Source organism: Corvus moneduloides, chromosome 24 (assembly GCF_009650955.1).
Source record: "Corvus moneduloides isolate bCorMon1 chromosome 24, bCorMon1.pri, whole genome shotgun sequence".
NCBI lineage: Eukaryota > Metazoa > Chordata > Aves > Passeriformes > Corvidae > Corvus > Corvus moneduloides.
In genome coordinates, this window is record NC_045499.1 from 7001538 (window position 1) to 7019857 (window position 18320).

General features: G+C 40.1%; 1 protein-coding gene across 7 annotated transcripts in view; it reads right to left on the reverse strand.

Annotated features, from left to right (window-relative positions):
* Window positions 1–18320, reverse strand: part of ST7L (suppression of tumorigenicity 7 like) — a 26970-nt gene continuing 8650 nt past the window's right edge. For 4 of the 7 annotated variants that reach the window (XM_032133442.1, XM_032133443.1, XM_032133438.1 and 1 more), the window contains exons 9-17: window positions 18165–18279; window positions 16326–16398; window positions 15506–15608; window positions 12247–12397; window positions 12015–12107; window positions 8625–8764; window positions 7225–7278; window positions 3875–3944; window positions 1–3640 (exon numbers count right to left, since the gene is read on the reverse strand). In XM_032133442.1, the coding sequence (XP_031989333.1) occupies window positions 3891–3944; window positions 7225–7278; window positions 8625–8764; window positions 12015–12107; window positions 12247–12397; window positions 15506–15608; window positions 16326–16398; window positions 18165–18279 (783 nt within the window). In that variant the 3' untranslated portion in view covers window positions 1–3640; window positions 3875–3890. The remainder of the gene's footprint in view (window positions 3641–3874; window positions 3945–7224; window positions 7279–8624; window positions 8765–12014; window positions 12108–12246; window positions 12398–15505; window positions 15609–16325; window positions 16399–18164; window positions 18280–18320) is intronic. The other 3 variants (XM_032133439.1, XM_032133440.1, XM_032133441.1) reach the window with 3 other exon arrangements.

Genomic DNA, 18320 nt, shown 5'->3' on the forward strand with positions numbered 1-18320 from the left:
GACAAGTATGCATTTAATAAGCAGTGAGACAAATAAGCTCCAGTTATCCCAGCAGAATTACAACACCAGAGAACAATTTTCTGCATTCCTCTGAAGGCCTGAAGGAACCCAATTGCCTGCTCTCAGCCTAAATAGGTACCAGACACCAAGTGCTCCATAAGCAAACAGAGCCCCCGAAGTGCAAAAATGAAATAAGTAAAAAGCTTCACATTACATATAAACCAGCCGTTTGCACCTTGTTATTAATGGTCTCAACTATGACCTTTACACCCTGCCTTGCTCAGAGTCATGGATCTACGAGGCTTGGCACCCTCACAACAATTCCAGGATGAGGAACAGGGAATAAACATACCCGGCCAGTGCTGGAGAGATGCACAAAGGGAACTGGCCTGTGACAAACCTGGATGAAGAACCACTCCAGGGCCATCTCCATATGAATTTATCCCCATAACCTCAGTGACCAAGGTGTCTGACAGTATGAAAAGTCCTTTTGCCACATACATACATGCATAAAAGCTACTAACAGGCATCTATTCCAAATTTCAAAAATGAAGGGCTCCCAGCATGGTAAATATCTGCCAGAGATTATTCCCCAGAATTCTGATGTGATTTATAGCCCACATGAACTAGGGTGGCAATGAACAGACCTTGTTACCCTGAAATATTTATTATTCTAAACTGCCTCACCTCTGCTGTAAGAGTTGTATTATTCTAACAGTGCCAATAGCCAGCAGCACCCACTGCCCATCATGGTACACTGTATTGAAACGCTCCTACTTCTGTGGCTACATGAAATCAAATGGCCAATACATGTAAGCATCAGCTTCCAAACACTTCAAGTCACACAACATTAGGAAACTGCTTCAGTAATGTGCTAAATCACATTTGTGTCATCTCTCCAGATGCACATGCAATAAACTCCTGATTCACAAAGATCTTTAGACACTTTTCATTAAAATCAATGGTAAGAAAGGGCAAATTCACACAATAATTCAGTTGCTTAATTGCTTCACAAACAATAGTTTTACTGTGGTAACACTGCCCCCTTTCCTACCCTTCCTGTCCTTTTTGGAAAATACTCCTGGAGAAGTCAGAGGCTGGCAGGAACAAATGCAGCTACGTTCTCTTCCTGGACATCCTGATCAAGAACTAACCTGGTCCTGACATGGAGAGACACTGCTAGCACCGAGAACTACCCAACAAACCAAACCCACCCCAAACTCAAACCCTGCCTAAATGATCAAAGAGCCTATAATTACCCTGGTTTACAATTACACAGATTCAGGTATAGAAATAAATGCTGATCTTAAAGATTGACTTTCACTGGCTACTCTGAATGAACTGAAAATATGAGGAGTCTGTTAATGCCATATAAAGCCTTGTGAAAAAGCTATTGCCATCCCAATGGCTGTAAAGTCACCACAGTTCTTGTTTCAAGGAAGTTACATCAATATTTATCTGTCCTGAGTCATAACTGTAATTTTTTAATATATATACATACAGACACAACATAATTGATAAGGTATTACTAAGGTATGAGTCAGGTTAAAGTCCCTGCTCCTAAGTGGCAAAGGAACACTTCCAAAAAGCATAGAGAAGCCTGCTGGAAAATCATAGAGAGCATTCCTTCCTCAAGAATTGCTGGCACTTCTAGAGACAGGAAGATTTTCATTACACAGCCTGCTGCCAACTCTCCTTTCAGAACAAGCCCATCCCCTTTCTGTTACTGTTATGTCAAGGGAGGACAGTGAGAGAAAGCAGCTCTTGGGATGATACATGGGAGGCAGAGCTTCATTTATAACCCCACACAACTGCTGGAAAAGGTTCAACTTTAAAAAGCATTAGACTGGTTACCTTATGGGCCCCTGCAGACCAAGAAGTGAAATCACATGAACACAACAGGCCTATTAATCACCACAATGATTCCAAAGTGAGCAACAGCCCCAATGACCAACTGGAAAGAAAGTTGAGAAAATTACATTCTAGTAGTTAGGTAATTCTAAAAACACTGGTAGTATCTTTCTGTAGGGCTTCCCTTTTGATTCCTTGAAAAATTCAAATAGTTAACCTGGATTAAAGTCCAGTCAACAGAAATATGCAGTGGAGAGCAAACAATGGCATTTCTACCTAAACAAGTGTGTTTCCCTTCAGAGTTACAAATAAACTACACTTACATGAGATGCAGAGGTGACTTTCTGCTTCATAGAACTTGGTTTACAAGGTAAAGAAGGATTTGAACATAAGGAAAAAGAAAAATAATTCATTCTTCATCTTCTGTGTAAGGAGGTATTTTAAGTCCATTCAAGTGACTTGTAATTGACTGACTTAGGGATTGTTTCAGAGAATACAGCAGGCTACAGCAAGCTTCTTCCATCCAGGATTCAGAAACTGGAATAATTTACACCACCTTTGAAAGAAGCCATCAATGTCACAAACATTCACAAAGATAGTGGAGATCAAACATGTAAAATCTCCCCCGTTCTTAGAGGCAAGTATATGTGTTTATCTGCAAAAAGTAAGATGATGGGTTTTCATGTGCTCAGAATTAGCATTTATCCACAAGCCTGTGCTATTTTTATCTCTTCCCCTTCTAAGAAGCCTGGGCTAACATGACTCTGATGCCAAGCAGCAGACCTGCGTGGGAAAAAGACTTTTGATCTAATGGGAGAGTGGAAACAGAAGTCACACCAATTACCTCAAACCACTTGGTTGCCACAGCCATCCTTTCACCTCTGCAGTAAACAAACCCTCAGGGCTGGTCTGTGTATCAAGCAAATCCTTTGAAGAGTTTTCCCCATCTCCACTCTCTTCAAGTCTTCATATCAACAGCAACATTACATTGGACTAACACTTGAAAGTTCAGGTCTCCCAACAGAGTCCCATGCAGATACCACAATATTTTGGGCAGTTTCAGAAACCATCCTGTCTTTCAAAATGCTTTGTCTTGAAGAATAAAAGATGCACAAATAAATCTAATGAAGTAACACGAAATAGAAGTGTTTACCATCTCCTTGAGTATTGCAAGCTCGTAAGATAGAGAAGAAACAAATCTTTGTTTGCACATTATAATCTATATTAAACAGACACTTAAGAAGTCAACAAATTCAATGTGTTAAGTAGCAACCTTTTAATAAAGAAAGCAGAACCATACTTTGCTGTTAACAAATATTTTGAAAAAGGCTTATAAAATTAAATCTAAGCCAAGTATCTGGTGCATCTGCAGCTGAGAAGGAAGTATCAATACCCCGAACACCTGCTCAGTTTGTGTATTCTCCTTTCTTACAGAGGAAGTATAAGCTTCCAGTTGTCCAAGTGATTTAGAGAGCAATAAACTATTGCTCAACAAGAACTATTTTCTTAGATGATTACAGATTAAGGCCAAAGAAGAAATTCGTATGTTAAGCACCATCAATGTGGAAGCCTGTCAAAGATATCAGTTTGAAGAGCCCAGATTTCTTCCTTGGCCCCCACAACTGGGGGTCAGCGAACCACCAAGAGAGGCTCATGAGAATAAAATCAAGCTATCATGGAAAACACACTCCAGTCACACTGGAGTCAGCTTATGCCAGGGGCTGGACAGCAGCAGGACCTCTGTGTGCTCCACAGTGAAACTGAAGGGTGAAAGAAGTGTCCCAAAGCACTGGAAGAAACAGAACACAACAATAAATCAGCTCAGTTTCCAAACCAACTTCCTTCTTCAGACTCAAGGTATGAACAAAAACTACCCTGGTGTCTTTCCCTCAAGGCAACTGAACTCCAATCCCTTCACTGCTGATGCCATGAAATAGGCTTGTTGTAAATATTAGATAGTAATGAAGACACACAGAAGAAGAAAAACCCTCTGGAAGCCCCAGTTCCAGCCTTGTCCACTCACCCCTGGTGCAGTCCATTCAGCTGGAGGCCAGAACGCTGGGAGCACTCACTGGCCACAGCACCCGCAGCACCTGGGCAAAAGCACAAGGGTTAGAATGGCATTGCTCCATACTACAACTCTTCCAGCTGCTCAGCACTGGGCCTCAGCACTGGGCCTTCAGGGCTGAACAGACATGGGAGAAGAGGACAGCAGATCTGTCAGAGAATCACAGGATTGTTTAGGTTGGAAGGGACCTTAATGATCACCTCATTTTTTCAATATTCAGGCATAGATTATTTACAGGTCACCACCTCAGACTGAACAGCCCATCCACCAAGACCAGTCTGTGCTTCCAGGCGGGATCCATATTCTAGATGCCATCTAAACAGTTCCAGAAGTAAGATTAGGCTAAAACAAATCGTGCAAACTCCCCTGCACCTTCTCAACCCATCCCCCAAATATTCCACTGGCATTTGGGTTATCCTTGTGCAAACCCTCATTTCATGAGTTAGCAACAACAGGACTCATTTACTTTGAAGCTTTTACTTTGGCCCTCCTGGCTTCTATCATAACCTCAAATATTACATTAAAAAGGCTTTTAAAACATAACATTCACAGCAGTGCAGGAGCTTTTCCTTGCAGTGAGCTTCTTCCCTGCCTGTTTGCGTGTGGCACCTTCACATTAAGTGCATGAGTTAAGATGTAGATTAGCAAGGCAAGAAACCTTTGCCCTTGGCATCGACACTCAGCTCTGACAGGAAACTTCAGGCTTTTTTTTTCCTACCAAGTGTAGAACCACTCATTACACATTGGCAGGGAAGTGCACATCTCCAAACTATACACATTTTCTCTTAGATAAGCAAAAGACTCAAGTGTTTATAAATATGAAAAGTTCAGCAGCTGGCTAAAAAGTTAATTCTCCAGTCTCACTTAATGAGCTTTGGGTAAAGTGGTAGGGGGATTTGTTCCAAAAGTAAAGCAGAGTGTCACACAAAGCAGGACTTGCCAGACACAGCTCTGCTTTGCCCTAGTTTATGTCCCTAGATGGCTGCCATAGACAAAATGGCAAGGAATCCTCCAACAGGGAGCTAGGGAACAGCCAGAATGAGAAATGTTTTCTCCTAATCTCGCAATCATAAAAATTAGCCAATTTTTAATTTAAGTCCCATGACTTCTTTCTTTGTTGTGAAAACATCAAGCAATCCATATAAAACCACTTTGGAACAGGGACTATCTTAGGATTTTATCCAATTCCCTGAAAAAGAAAGTTGTTTTCAGTAGGATACAGCAGGAACACTGCTACACTATTTTTTTCAGTATTTTAAAAATAATTTATACTGGTCTATTCCAGTAACATAAGGTTCAGATGTAAAAAATGCGATCAATCTGCTTGGAATCGTCCAGAGCAGCTGTGGCTGCCCCATCCCTGGAAGTGGCCAAGGCCAGGTTGGACGGGGCTGGGAGCAACCTGGGATAGTGGAAGGTGTCCCTGCTCATGGCAGGGGGTGGAACAGGATGAGCCTTAAGGTCCGTTCCCACCCAAACCATTCCATGATTCTGTGAAGGTATGTTCAGTGTTTTCAGGAACTCCTGAGAAATGTTTACAGTGCCTGCTGTCACTCTGCATCACTGGTGTTCTTGCAGACTTCTTGGTGTCTTTGTATTACAGAAGGAATTGTGCAACCTCACTTTTGCAAGATGATACACATCCACCCACTTCTCCATCTGTGTAATTATTAAAAAATAAAAATACATACTGAATGAAAAAACAATCAGAACCTTTTGACTGCAATTGTAACAGAAGTTGTTTTATCTAGCAGTGTTTTTCAGCTTGTTCAGTGAGCTGTTCAAACTGTTGTCATTTGCGTACCTGTACCTTCCTCCCTTCTGTCACTTACTGAGAAGACTCTAAACAGCAACTACTGAGAAACAGAGCTGTCTGATGATCACAAACAGTGTGATTCTCCAAGAGATCAGAAATCTGGATGAAACAAACAGCGAGGCCCAGGCAGCACCTGCACTGGTACTGCAGCTCCCGTGGATCCCCTACCACTGCCTGTTCCACTGTCCTCACCGGCACCAACTCGCACAGTTATCATGGAATCATAGAACAGTTTGGGTTGGAAGGGACCTTAAAGATCATCTGATTTCAACACCTTGTCATGGGCAGGGACACCTTCCACTATCCCAGGTTGCTCCAAGCCCTGTCTAACCTGGCCTTGGACACTTCCAGAGATGCAGCAGCCACAGCTGTTCTGGGCACCTTCACGGACCCTTAACTGCATCAGTAAACGCTCAACATTCTGCCAGCACCAGTCCCCAACACCTGCAAACCCTGCGAGCCGCGCAGACACCAAAGCTCCCCGTGGCGTCGGTTCGCAGGGCTGGGAGCGGGGGGCAGGAGCGGTTCCCGCTGCCGCAGCCAGTGCCAGCGCTCCGGCCTCTGCGGATGCTGTATCACACTGTATACGTTGGAACTAGGAAATGCTTCATTGTGATTTTTGGCCACTTGGAATATTTTTAGCAATTTGCCAAGGTTTACCCTGTGATTTATTATGGAGGAAACAAACTCAAGCACTAACAAATGAAAGTATGTAAACTCAGATTTTTCAAGTCAATAGAAAGGTATCCAACTTCTTAAACCCCTTCTGAGGCATTCAGCTCACTGTGGATTCAACTGCTGGAAAAACAGTTTGATTAAGAAGTAACTGAAATGTAATCTAAGGAGTCATTGCTTGGAGATTTACAGTGAAAAATTCCATATACACAATACTTTCCAATTGCCATTCCTAAAACCGTGTTCTAGGTTTCTTGGAAATTCAAGAGTTGGAAATACATTTTGCATTGCTTTAATCTATGGCCAAAGCACTCCAGATATACCAGCTAGAACTTTATTATCTCAAATTACTATATTTAATAAGTTAAAGAACAGTAAGATGAAAAACACTTGAAGTAATGAAATACATAGGAAAAAGTAATTTAGAAAGCTTAAAGCACTGGAATTACTTGAAGATATAATGCTCAATATAGCAAATAATAATTGCTTTATTTATATTTATTTATTTATTGCTTGAGTGGAAAGGCTGGTATCATTAAATAAAAGATGATCTTCCATTTTTGGTGTGAAAATTCAACTAGATGCTACTACTACAGACCTCCAGAAGACAAGAGAGTATGTATAAAGTAGCAGCCACCACAGCATTATCTATAGTTAAAATATTGAAGCAATCTATTAACTAAAACATGGAATCACAGAATCATAGAATGGTTTGGCTTGGAAGGGACCTTAAAAGTCATCTAGCTGCAACACCCCTGTTGTGGGCAATAAAACCAGAAATGCTACTTTGATGTTGAGTATCATTGTTTCTTACAGGTTTTCTGAATCCCTCTGAAAACATCAGGAATGGGATCATGAGTACAATCATCTAAAAATAAAATATGGAAGAATTTTTATCATTAGAGTATGATTGAGAGTCAACATTAATTCTAGCTAAACTAGCAGAATACTGGAAGTTGGTATTTCCTTCTCAGCTGTCAATCTCAAGAGAGTAATACAGAATTCCCTTCTTGCCTGATGATCTCAGTACACAATTTCAACTTTTGCTGGTATTAAACTGCCACAGAGAGTGTCAAGAACCCCTCTGTCTGTGCCTGCTGCCACTGTGATTTGGTTGGGGAATGCTGTGGCAATGCGCACCCCTCTTGATCATCTTTTCCTAAAGAAAATAAACACACTGCCAAATGACCAAACCCTGGGAGTTTTTTCCCCACACTTGACACACGTCACTGGACATCCCAACTGCAAAGCCCAACTCAATTCTACAAAGTCTTTTCTTTTTTTTTTTTGGTTCAAGAAACCCAGCAGAGAGAACTTCACCAAGCAATTCTTTGTTAGCATAACATTTGGCCTTGTATCTCTTTGGAAATCATACAACTTTGCTAATGCAGCCCTTATAGAATTAATCAAGCAGATAGTTAGTCCCTAGTTACTATGAACCCAGCCAACTATGAGCAGCACTGAAATTTGTCACTGGCATGTCCAACTACATTTTCCAGCATAAAGATCAACACAACTGTGTGGAAATGAGGCCCCACTCTCAGACCTGCAGGACTTGGACATTAGACTGGGCTCACTAGCAAAGCCAACGCTTTTAGGAACAAAGCATCCTTAAAAAAGAAGGGCTTTCCTCCTGGGTCTCCACTACCTGTTGCATTAAACCAGCCAGGAAGCAAATGTCTTTTTCCCTCTATTTTGATTAGCAAAGCCAGAATAAATGATTCACTTAAAGAGTTCGGAGCTCTTTATTCACTACTCTGCTCTACTGCATGAGATCCACAGTTCAATAAAGGCCAAACCTACTGCTTGGAGTAGTTTGAGAAGCTGGGGCAGGAAGCTGCCTATGCACTTCGTTTCTCAGCTTTTATTTTTGAGGCTCTCCCACTGCAGTTGTTCACTTCCACACAGATAAAATCCATACTCAACACAGTGCTCTGTGGAAAAATTTCCCTGGTGCTGAAATGCTGCTCTATCACCGTAACAGTGCAAACTAAAGCCATGGTATGTAACAGCAGTAGTTCATCTCTTGTCAAAATAGACATTTTGCCCAAATTTCAACCTGTGTTTGTCACTACGGAGATTCTTGCAAACCAGATAAAATAATTTATGCCCCACAAGCATGAGACTGACTAGAGGCTATTTCACCCTGGACATCAAAATTCCCAAAAACCCAGGAGAAACCTAAGCAAGCCCCATGACAGAGGCAGTACTTACAGCTTTCACAAAAGTGACCATCAGCTCAGGGAACTGGTGGGTAAGGAGGGCCAGCATGGCTGAAAAGGAACACAGGCCTGCTGTGAAATGGATGAAAAAGGGAAGCTCCTTCTGGGGGTAAACGGAGACTTCATGAAATGCTGAAAGGAAAAAATGAAGAATGTTGACATTTGATAACCAAGGACTGCTTTCTGAATTACTTATAGCCTTGTAGCTCATTTCTGGACTTTCAGAAGGAAAGACTCATGCAGCACATCTTAGGTTCCAGTACTTTAACTTAAAAATTTTTCCCCTACATTACATGCTTGTTTTCATTATTAATAGTCATTATATATTTGTTTTCATTATTAATATTCTCTTCCCAGTCATATTTTTCATTTGCATGGGCTTTATTTTTGAAGCATTTCATCAGGCTCAGTTTCTGGTACCTACTCTTCTAACAGGACAGAGGGAACACCTGTAAAGCTCTGTCTTGGGGTGACTTTATGATGTGTATCCCCATATCGCTGCCCTATGCCCAGAAATTAATTCTTGTGCCTTTCTATGCCTTTAAACTGAGCCTGAGAGGAGGAAGGAAAAACAGAGCAAAACTTTTTCAAAGCAGTTTGCAGTTTGTTCAAGGTCACACAGAGATAGAGACTATTTCTTTTTCCAGCTGTGGTGGGGGAGCAAGGAAGCACCCGGCTTGCAGGTTTTTTTTCCAGTCAGCTTTTGGCCAGTTTTTCAGTTTCTTTTTCTCTGGAGAGAGACTGAGAGTTGAACTTTTTTTTCCTTCCCTGGAATTTCAGATTCTCTCCCTTTTCTGCTGGACTGCTTCAATATCAGAGCACATCGGGAGGACTTTCCACCGGGCACAGAGGGCCTGGCCCTGGGCCAAGCCCCAGCTCCGAGGAGACCAACGGGAGGACTCAAACATTTTCCCAGGTTTTTTCTCCACAGCAAAATTTTATTATTTAGCATTATTATCCTTTTCCCGTGTGTTTGTTAAATAGTTTTTATCTCTTTCACTTTCCTTTGAGGAAAATTTATTTTTTCCGAACCTGGTGGGGGGAGGGGTTGTTGTGCCTTCTCTCAGAGGATATATTTCTAAATTTGACCAAACCGGAACAAGTTCACAAGCTGTCAAAACTACCCACACCAACTAAAACAATTCAGGTGCTTTCAACTCTCTGGAGCTCTAACCCTGTTACCTGAAAAGAACAGGACATCTCCACACTCTGTAAGAAGCTGAGCAAGTACAAAACAACCAGCATGTTATATATACATCTATTTCTTAGTACTTCTTGAAGACTTCTGGTTGTAGACTACAGTAAATCTGTTCAGAGCAGCTGACAGAGCAGACCTCAAAGAAAACAGCACCAGGACTGGGTTATAAATTCTGTACATAGCAGCTCCTTGCAATTTCCAATCTCTGGTAACAAAATCCAAAGCGGGTGATTAGCCAGGCCAAGGGTGGCATGTAGAGCTTTCAGCACTCACGACACTACTACTGGTCACTCGCCGAGGACCTGCTTGGTGAATGTGCAATTACTTACTGGCTCTGGATACCTGCAGCTCTGATTTCTATCCAATGATTTGAAAAGATTTTTTACATGAAGAAAAAAATAGTTTCTATAGACATAAGTAATTACAAAAGAACTGCCCTTCTTGACAAGCTGTTTTTAAAACCTAACAAAAACCTAAAATTATAAATAAGCTTTTTTCTGTAAAATGAGAAAATACAATTGTATTCTTTTTAAACTGAAGTCTGAGGAGGAAAAAGACACTTTACCCGCCCAGTTACTGTTTATGAATGCTGGCACATTAAAGCACCATTAGAAGAGTAAACCCACCGAAAGTGTCTTGTGCTCTTGCAACTCATTAATGGCAAAGTGCTCAGGGTTTGTTTTGGTTTTAATGATATGATTTTGGAGCACAGTTAAGTAGAATATTTGGAAATCCATGTCTAACATCCATCAGAGATGTTAATGGTACCCAGAGATTTATACTATACAGAAACTCACCTAATTTCTAAAACATGGAGCAATATAATTTAGGAAAGTGTTTAAAAAATAGGAATTAATTCCTTTTGCAGTAGCTTTTCCTACACTGAGAAATTAAAACCAAATTCAAAATAGGTAAAGACAAGTAAAGCTAATTCTATACGTTCACAGACATTTGAGAAGCGTTACTCATCAGACCAGTCCAGGTTTTCTGAATCATTGATTTGGTCAACATTATTTTAAATAGATAAATTTTTTTTAAAATTAAGTGCCAAGATTTCTCGAGGAAGTACTGCAATAAAAGTGTTAAGATGATTTTATTTATAGGTAGTTTTATATTTAAAACATAACAGGAATGCGTGAGTGATCCTGTTGAAATATCTGCATGTGTTGGTGTTTAATTATGCTGGGAAGTCTACAATTTAGGGTTAGCTGCTAACCAAGGAATTCCTTGTGCAATATCCTGCATAAGTGAGAAATGAGTAATTTAAAGCAGTCTGGGGGCAAATTTAAATTACACATTTTAAATATAACTTCAGGCTTTTAAACAGAAACACGTCTGTGCAGTTTTCCTTTTCGCAGCTGTGGTCTCTGTGGGGCTGCTGGTGCTTTTGCAGTAGCCCTTTCCAGTCCCAGGGGAATTGTGTTTCTTCAAGATCTAGAAGTTCAACCCCAAAGGAATTCAATTAAGATATATAATTAACAGCTCAACTCTAATCTAAATTAATGCTATTTTCCTAAATATCCTGGGTACAGGCAGTAATGATACAGTTTATTTGTCTTGCCCAAAGGAAAAAACATGTAGGCTCATAATTGCATAAAGTAACCTTGAAGCAAAGAGCAGCTGGATAAGACTTACTTTTCAGTATCAAATGTTATTATAAATCTGTAGAAATACATGGATAAGAAGTTCGAGGAGGCGGCCAGCAGATAAATACAGACCATTGAATTAATGACAGAAAACAATACCTGTTCTACGAAGCTACAGATTAACCAAAGATTCTCTGTAAGATCACAGTCAGGTTTTACTGCATACCCAGTGCAGGCCTAGAACCATGGATTGATTCCTTGCTACAAAAGCAGTCAAATCCACAAATTCTTTCAAAAGCAATTTTTAACAAATGGTCCATTTTGTTGTTCTCAAAGTTGGCCAGACTCAGTCTGAATGTACCACACACAGATTTCATCTCTGAAGGACTTCGGCTATTACAGCATCAAGCTGACATTTACCACACACACACACGTCAAGTGCTTCAGGATCTTCTGGGAGGGACATCAACAAATAGCTGAAACCCCTTCACAGGAAGCTCAAACTAAAAAAATCACAGTAAGGTAAATACAGAATACCACAAACTGAATATGTCCTTGGCCTGTGTTTTATTATCATTACTGCTTAGAAACCACTTACTTGGCAACAGCTCCCTGTCTGCTGTTTCGGTACAGCTCGGATAGGGATAGAAAAGATGGCCTTTCTCTAACGGGTATGGGATCATCCTAAATGCTGCAAAAAGGGTGAGTGACATTAGATCTGTATCTATTCAGGCGACCAGCTTCTCACAAAGAGAACCAATCATGTTTGAGGAGGGTAAAGGCAGAGAGACTAGTCTACTGTACAGAAGAAAAGAATAGAAGATACTTACTGCCTTCCCAAGTGCAGTGTAGCAGATTTAGGGCTCCTTCTATCCTCTTCCAGTGCTGGAGGTGAAAAAAAGCATAGGCTACTGCCTCACTGTCCCCTCGCTTCAGAATGTGCTCTGGAGGCAGCACTAGGCTTTTCATTTCTAGTAAATACTGAAAGGAAAAATGGAAAGCCCACCTGGTTACATGGAATATTCCAAAACCTTTTATTATGAAACATAAATGATCATTTTGGGCGTAACTGAGTGTAGAAGGGGCAAGTTTCTACCACAAAGCAGCCAGGCTGCACTCACATGAGAAATGAAAAGCAGCAAAACACACTCCTGTGTATATGACTCTTAAATTAGGCTTTCACATACACAAGAAACAAAAAAACAAGAAAAAACATACAGCTTCAGTAAGACAAAATAAAAATACATTCTTGTGGAACAGACGTTAAGCATAATGCTGCACGTGCAACACCAATGAGGGACAAATTTAGGCTGACAAAAAACCCCAAACCAACGGTATTTTTGCTCATTACTTCATCACTGAAAGTTTCAATGTAGGCAGTTGAGGACTTGTTAGCTCTAAAGTATAAGCAGCAAACCTGAAAGTGTCAGTGTGCTAACCAAAGGAAGAATAATAAACCAAACGCAGGAAAATCTTCTTTTAATGTGGTCTTTCTGGGCTACCACAAAGTATCTTTGATTTCAGAGTTTTTCAATTTCAGCCCTCTCCCTCCATCAGCAGAAAATCTGATACTCAGAAGGGTCAAAGAACACAAGGATTCATCATTTCCCATTTCTTTTGCAACACAGAACATGCAATTTTTAAAATGTATCACGTTTTCTCAAGGTACATTAAAAAAGTCAGGTATTCATTTGAACTTAGCTTTTAAAAACAGAGGACTACTTTTTACAAGAATGAAATGACCATTTCAGCTCTAGTATTTACCTGTGAGCTGTTCTCTCCTACCATAAGTGTCTCATTCAGTAACAGCCAAAGTTAATGCACATCTTTGATCAATGTAGCTGGCAATTCCTTGGAGTGTCCCCCAAAGTGTAAGAATGCAGCTAACTCACCGATTTATTTCGGCAGATGCCACAAACTATGAGATTATTTACTAATCCAGTTTGAGGACTTAACTTTTCCCATTCAGACTCTTCAAGGAATGTAGGAGGGGTTGTGCCCCAGCCAAATAAAGCACATTTGCTGCCTGGCTAGGTTCTTCTCTCCGTGCCTTGGGCCTGCACTCCAGAGGGTAATATTCTTGTTAATCCCCTCTAATCCTCTTCAATTTTTTTTGGAATTTTTTTTTTTTTTAACACAGTAAAGGATCACTCACACAGGGCTGCTGTGGGAAAATGGTCTCAAATATCTGACCCCTGACCCGACTCCTCATGCTCTCAACAGTGCCCACTCTTCCATTATGCTAACTGGGAATATAAACGCAGGAGTGGTGGTGAAGCCCCACTACAAGTATTGCCACAACACACCAATGCTCAACTCCAGGCTTTAGCTCTCTCTGAGCCCATGTTATCACATAAACAGAAAAATTCCAGTCTGGCAGGTTTTCACGTCCATAAGCATGAAACAGGCAAGGTATCAGTACTGAAGGTATCTCAGTACTGAACTGAAGGTTGTGAAGTCTTTACACACAATAAAAAATCTCTAAAATATTCAGAAGATGACTGCAAAAGATTGCTTCATACAGTACCAAAATGCAGTTATGGATTTCTAATTTGAAATGGCTTAAGAGGACCAGTTTTCCAGCTGGTTCTAACTTTCCAAACAAACCCCAGCCTTGTAAAAGCAGAACAAAGAGAAACAAACCTTGTTTTATTTTCCTTATGCAAAACGATGTTATGTACAATCACTTTAATCAGATGTGTGAACAAAGGGATTTCTACATTACATACTCATTTATTTTTAGGCTGTGGGACAGATCAGATTTTCCTCCCCCTCTGTGATCCACTGGGTGAGTTGCTTCACTTCTCCGCCCTTGTTCACTTGTTTGCTTTGACCATAAACATTTCAGAGTTCTAAACAGCCTGCACCAATAAAATTCTGCTCTGTCATCTAATCAACTGGTGCCTCGAGGCAATATTGTAATAAAAAAACCATGAAGAATGGAGAGATGTACAATTAGAAGAGAAAATCAAATTACTGAAACCTGGAATCAGTTTTTGCATTTGTCTGCAGAACTAGAGACCGTATTTTAACAGCCTGTTTGAAATGATCTCTTAACTTCTTTAAAAAGGTATATGAGGCTTCAGAAACAACTGGAGGATACCCAAAACAAAAGAACTTTTAGATAATAATAATGCATTATAATCTTCTGCCCCTAAAGGCAGAGGCTAAAGAAAAATCTGTCTGAGACTGTCTGAAATGGACTTGCTACGCTCTTGATCAGTCATGCAAACAAGCAGCAATTTCTCCCAGCAATTAGCTTTCTCAGTGCACATTCTATTGGATTGGACAGGCAGACATAACGGAGCGGCCGGATCATTCCAGCCTCCCCAGCAGCAGCCACTGGGACTCCACCATCATTTGCAGAGGATTAGACCCTGCACTGAGCCAACCTCCTGCATTCAAGGTTTCATACTGCAAGCATCCCTAGTACGGCAAAAAGCAATGCAAGATTTTATTCACCCAGTGCTCCGTGGAATCTGTGTTTTGATGCCAGACATTAGCCTGTGGTGACACAGACTCTTAATCTTGTTTACATGTGGATGAAGAAAATAAGTGACTGTAGATCCTTCAATAACCATGGAGCCATGGTTGGAAGCACAGCAGGATAAAGGGGTTTGGAATACTAGAGTGATTATTGTTTGAAGAACTTAATTTGGCTTCAGGGACTTGGAAGCAGGGTGTTGGAATGGGGAATCTTTAAGGTCCCTTCCAACACAAACCATTCTGTGATTATTCTATGACTTTAACTATCTGCACTTATATTTATTAATGTCTACCCTTATTGAGAGTAAAGGGCCTTCAGTAATATCTTACTGGATTTTCCCAACGAGTCAGGAAATTCCAAGTTTAAATTTTTGTGCATAAAACCCTGTTTGAACATCAGCTATTATTAAAAAAAAAAAAAAAATCTGGTGACAAAACATTTATGATACAAATACTAACGTTTTTAACAACTCCATGGCTGGAGTTATAACCAAATTGAAGATAACATGGGGCTAGAAAGGCTCCAGTAACAAAATTATATTATAACATGGTATTTTTCAGAATACAGTAAAAGCAGTCCAATAAGAAATAAAATACTCTTACCTTTGGAACATGAGGGTTAAATTCCACAGCTCTGTGAATTGCTTCCACAGCATTAATTTCTGCTGTACTAAGCCCTCTCTTGGAGGCGGTTTCTGGGGAGAACCTGAAGGGAAAAACCCACACTGAACAAAAGTAATACATAATAAACGCTAACCAGGTGTTCATTTGCATTGTGAACTTGGATTTCATTAAAAATTGGCTGATTTATCAAGAAAGACAAACAAACCCTTCTAGGAGAAAAATGTTCGTTTTAAGTTAGGTATCTTGACTGTTACCAATGCCCATATGACATATGAAAATTCATGTCAATCATGTCAGGTGAGTGCCCTGACTTTCAGCTCCCTGTTACAGCATCACCTGCTGGGAGGTGGAGCCTCAGAGCACAGTGAAATGCCAGCATCAACTACCACAAATTCCCTGCACCCACCCCAAAAAAAAAATCCCAAGCAAAACACTAAAAACAGAATTTACACAAAAGCACTTGGCCAATTCATGGGCTCTTGAAAAACATCCTCACCTGTACTAACTTTATGGATGCTAAAAAGGAAATTTAAATTGTGCTTAATTACACACACAAATATATGTGTATATATAAATACACTCAGCTTGCTCTTAGAAATGTAACAGCTACTTATTTAGGCATAACCAGGGATATAAAAAAGATTAAAAAATTAAAATAATCCTTGAATTGAAGCAAAGATTTCTTTACAGTTCAGAAGTAATCTTAAAACATCAAATATTTACACCTTTTTCCTTCATATTTTACATCAGAACCTAAGATTAGCTACAAACCATTGTTTTCACACATGTCTTTGCTTACCTTTCTGAAACAGCTCTGGCTTTTAGCAGAGCTGCTGTGTAACATATTGCTGCTGATTTGGGAAGACTGATATCTGTGAAAAAATAAAATAATTAAGCTGTAAGATTCTAAGGCAATACAAATATTTTAAACCCACATCCTTTGAGTTAAAGGTTTTTTCTTGGGTATGGGAAACAGTGAATGTAACATCTGGAACATTTCAGCTGTGATTAGAAATTTTCAATTTCTTTACACAGTCACCAGTCAGTCTCAGATTGAAAACTCAAAGTTGTATTTAGGTGATAGAGTCATTTTTTGTTTCCATATGTACCAACACACTGAAACTGAATCCAAAGAAATGCACACATAAATACAATTTACAATTACAATAAATACAATTAAAACCAGAATGTATTTCCTATATTAACCCACAAAGACTTAAAGTAAGCTTCTAATTTTTACTTAATTTTGCAACTGTACCTTAACACAGTTTTATACAACGCTGAGAGACTGACCAGAAGCTGATCACAAAAAGTTACGTTACAGACACGTAGATGAATTTTAACAAAAATGCAATTTCTGTTCTTCTGCAGTTCCACGAGGGAGAACTCTGTTAGTTGTATCTTTGTAGAATATCTGAAGCCAAGTTTGAGCTGACAATTACAGATTAGAAGGTTAGCACTCCACAGTGCAAGTTTACTTTAAAAGCAGACAAAGTCTGGGGTCTAATTCCCAAGTACCATGTTGTGTATAGTCAGATGGTTCTTGCTTTTTTTGGTAAATCCCATCCTGGGCTTGTCCATCACTTACTACAAGTCTGGCTGTCATGTCAAGCAAAACACAGGGGTGCTGCACGGAGTTTGAAGCTTGTACTCATTTTTCCAGACACTCAGAAAAAAATCAGCAACCCTAAGAAAGTGTCACAATTCCTGGTGTTAACAGAAGCAAGGACTGGGCAAAGTGCAAATGGTTTTCATAAATTAAGAGGAATCCACCCAGAAGAGGATCAAGGAATGGGAGCAGGGTGCTAGGTTGGCCATATACAAGTTGCACAGGATTTGGGCAAAAATAGCATACCCTTTGATTCCCTGAGGCAATAAAGAATTGACATAAGAGAGAACTCAACAACTTCTGAGAGTAACTGTCATAAAATACTGCTGCTATGTCCCTCCATTCCAAAGGTGATTGAAGGCCCTGCTTTGACAGCAGCCTATTGTATACTCATGAAATGGGCACTGTCTAGGTGGCAAAACTGAGGGCAATAAAAAATAAGCATATATTTTATTAACCTTTCCTTAGACTTACACAATATCTGAAACCTACTAATTGAGACGGAAAGTGAAAGCAAACGACACCATTTGATGCACACCACTGATCTCTGGCAAACAGCATGTTTGCACACTGCTCATCTCTGACGAGCAACCTCAGCATTACAGAAGCACGAGAGCAAGCCTGGAAGATGACAGAAAGGAAAAGTACCTTTTCCATCTTATTTACATAATTACTTACAGGGCCATGTGCTGGCTGAAAAAGGCTGATGAATTTAGGCATAACCAGGGATGCAGAAGAGATTAATTAAAATAATCCTTGAATTGAAGCAAGGATTTCTTTACAGATTAGAAGTAACTTAAAAACATAGAAAGTAATTTGTATGCAATTTAGTTTGCCTAAATTTGACCTCAGCAGTCAAAAGGAGAACTTGACCTGCACTCAGGAAGTATCTGTTTGCTACAGATGAAGGGAATCTGCTCACCTTGCTGAGGTCATGGGTAGACTCCTGCCTGTGGACAGACATTCCTTGCCCACTTCACTTGCACTCTTATTCAAAAATACCCACATTTTCCAACAGGCATCACTTACCATCATACTTGGCTAAAACTGCCTGGACGTCTGCATAAGCCTGTAACTCCAGAAGAGCCTCCAGGAGGTTTTCATGGATATTCAGCATACTCAGAAGTGGAAACTCTTTCATCAGCTGCAAATCAGTAAAGAGAAATAAATTACATACAGTATTGC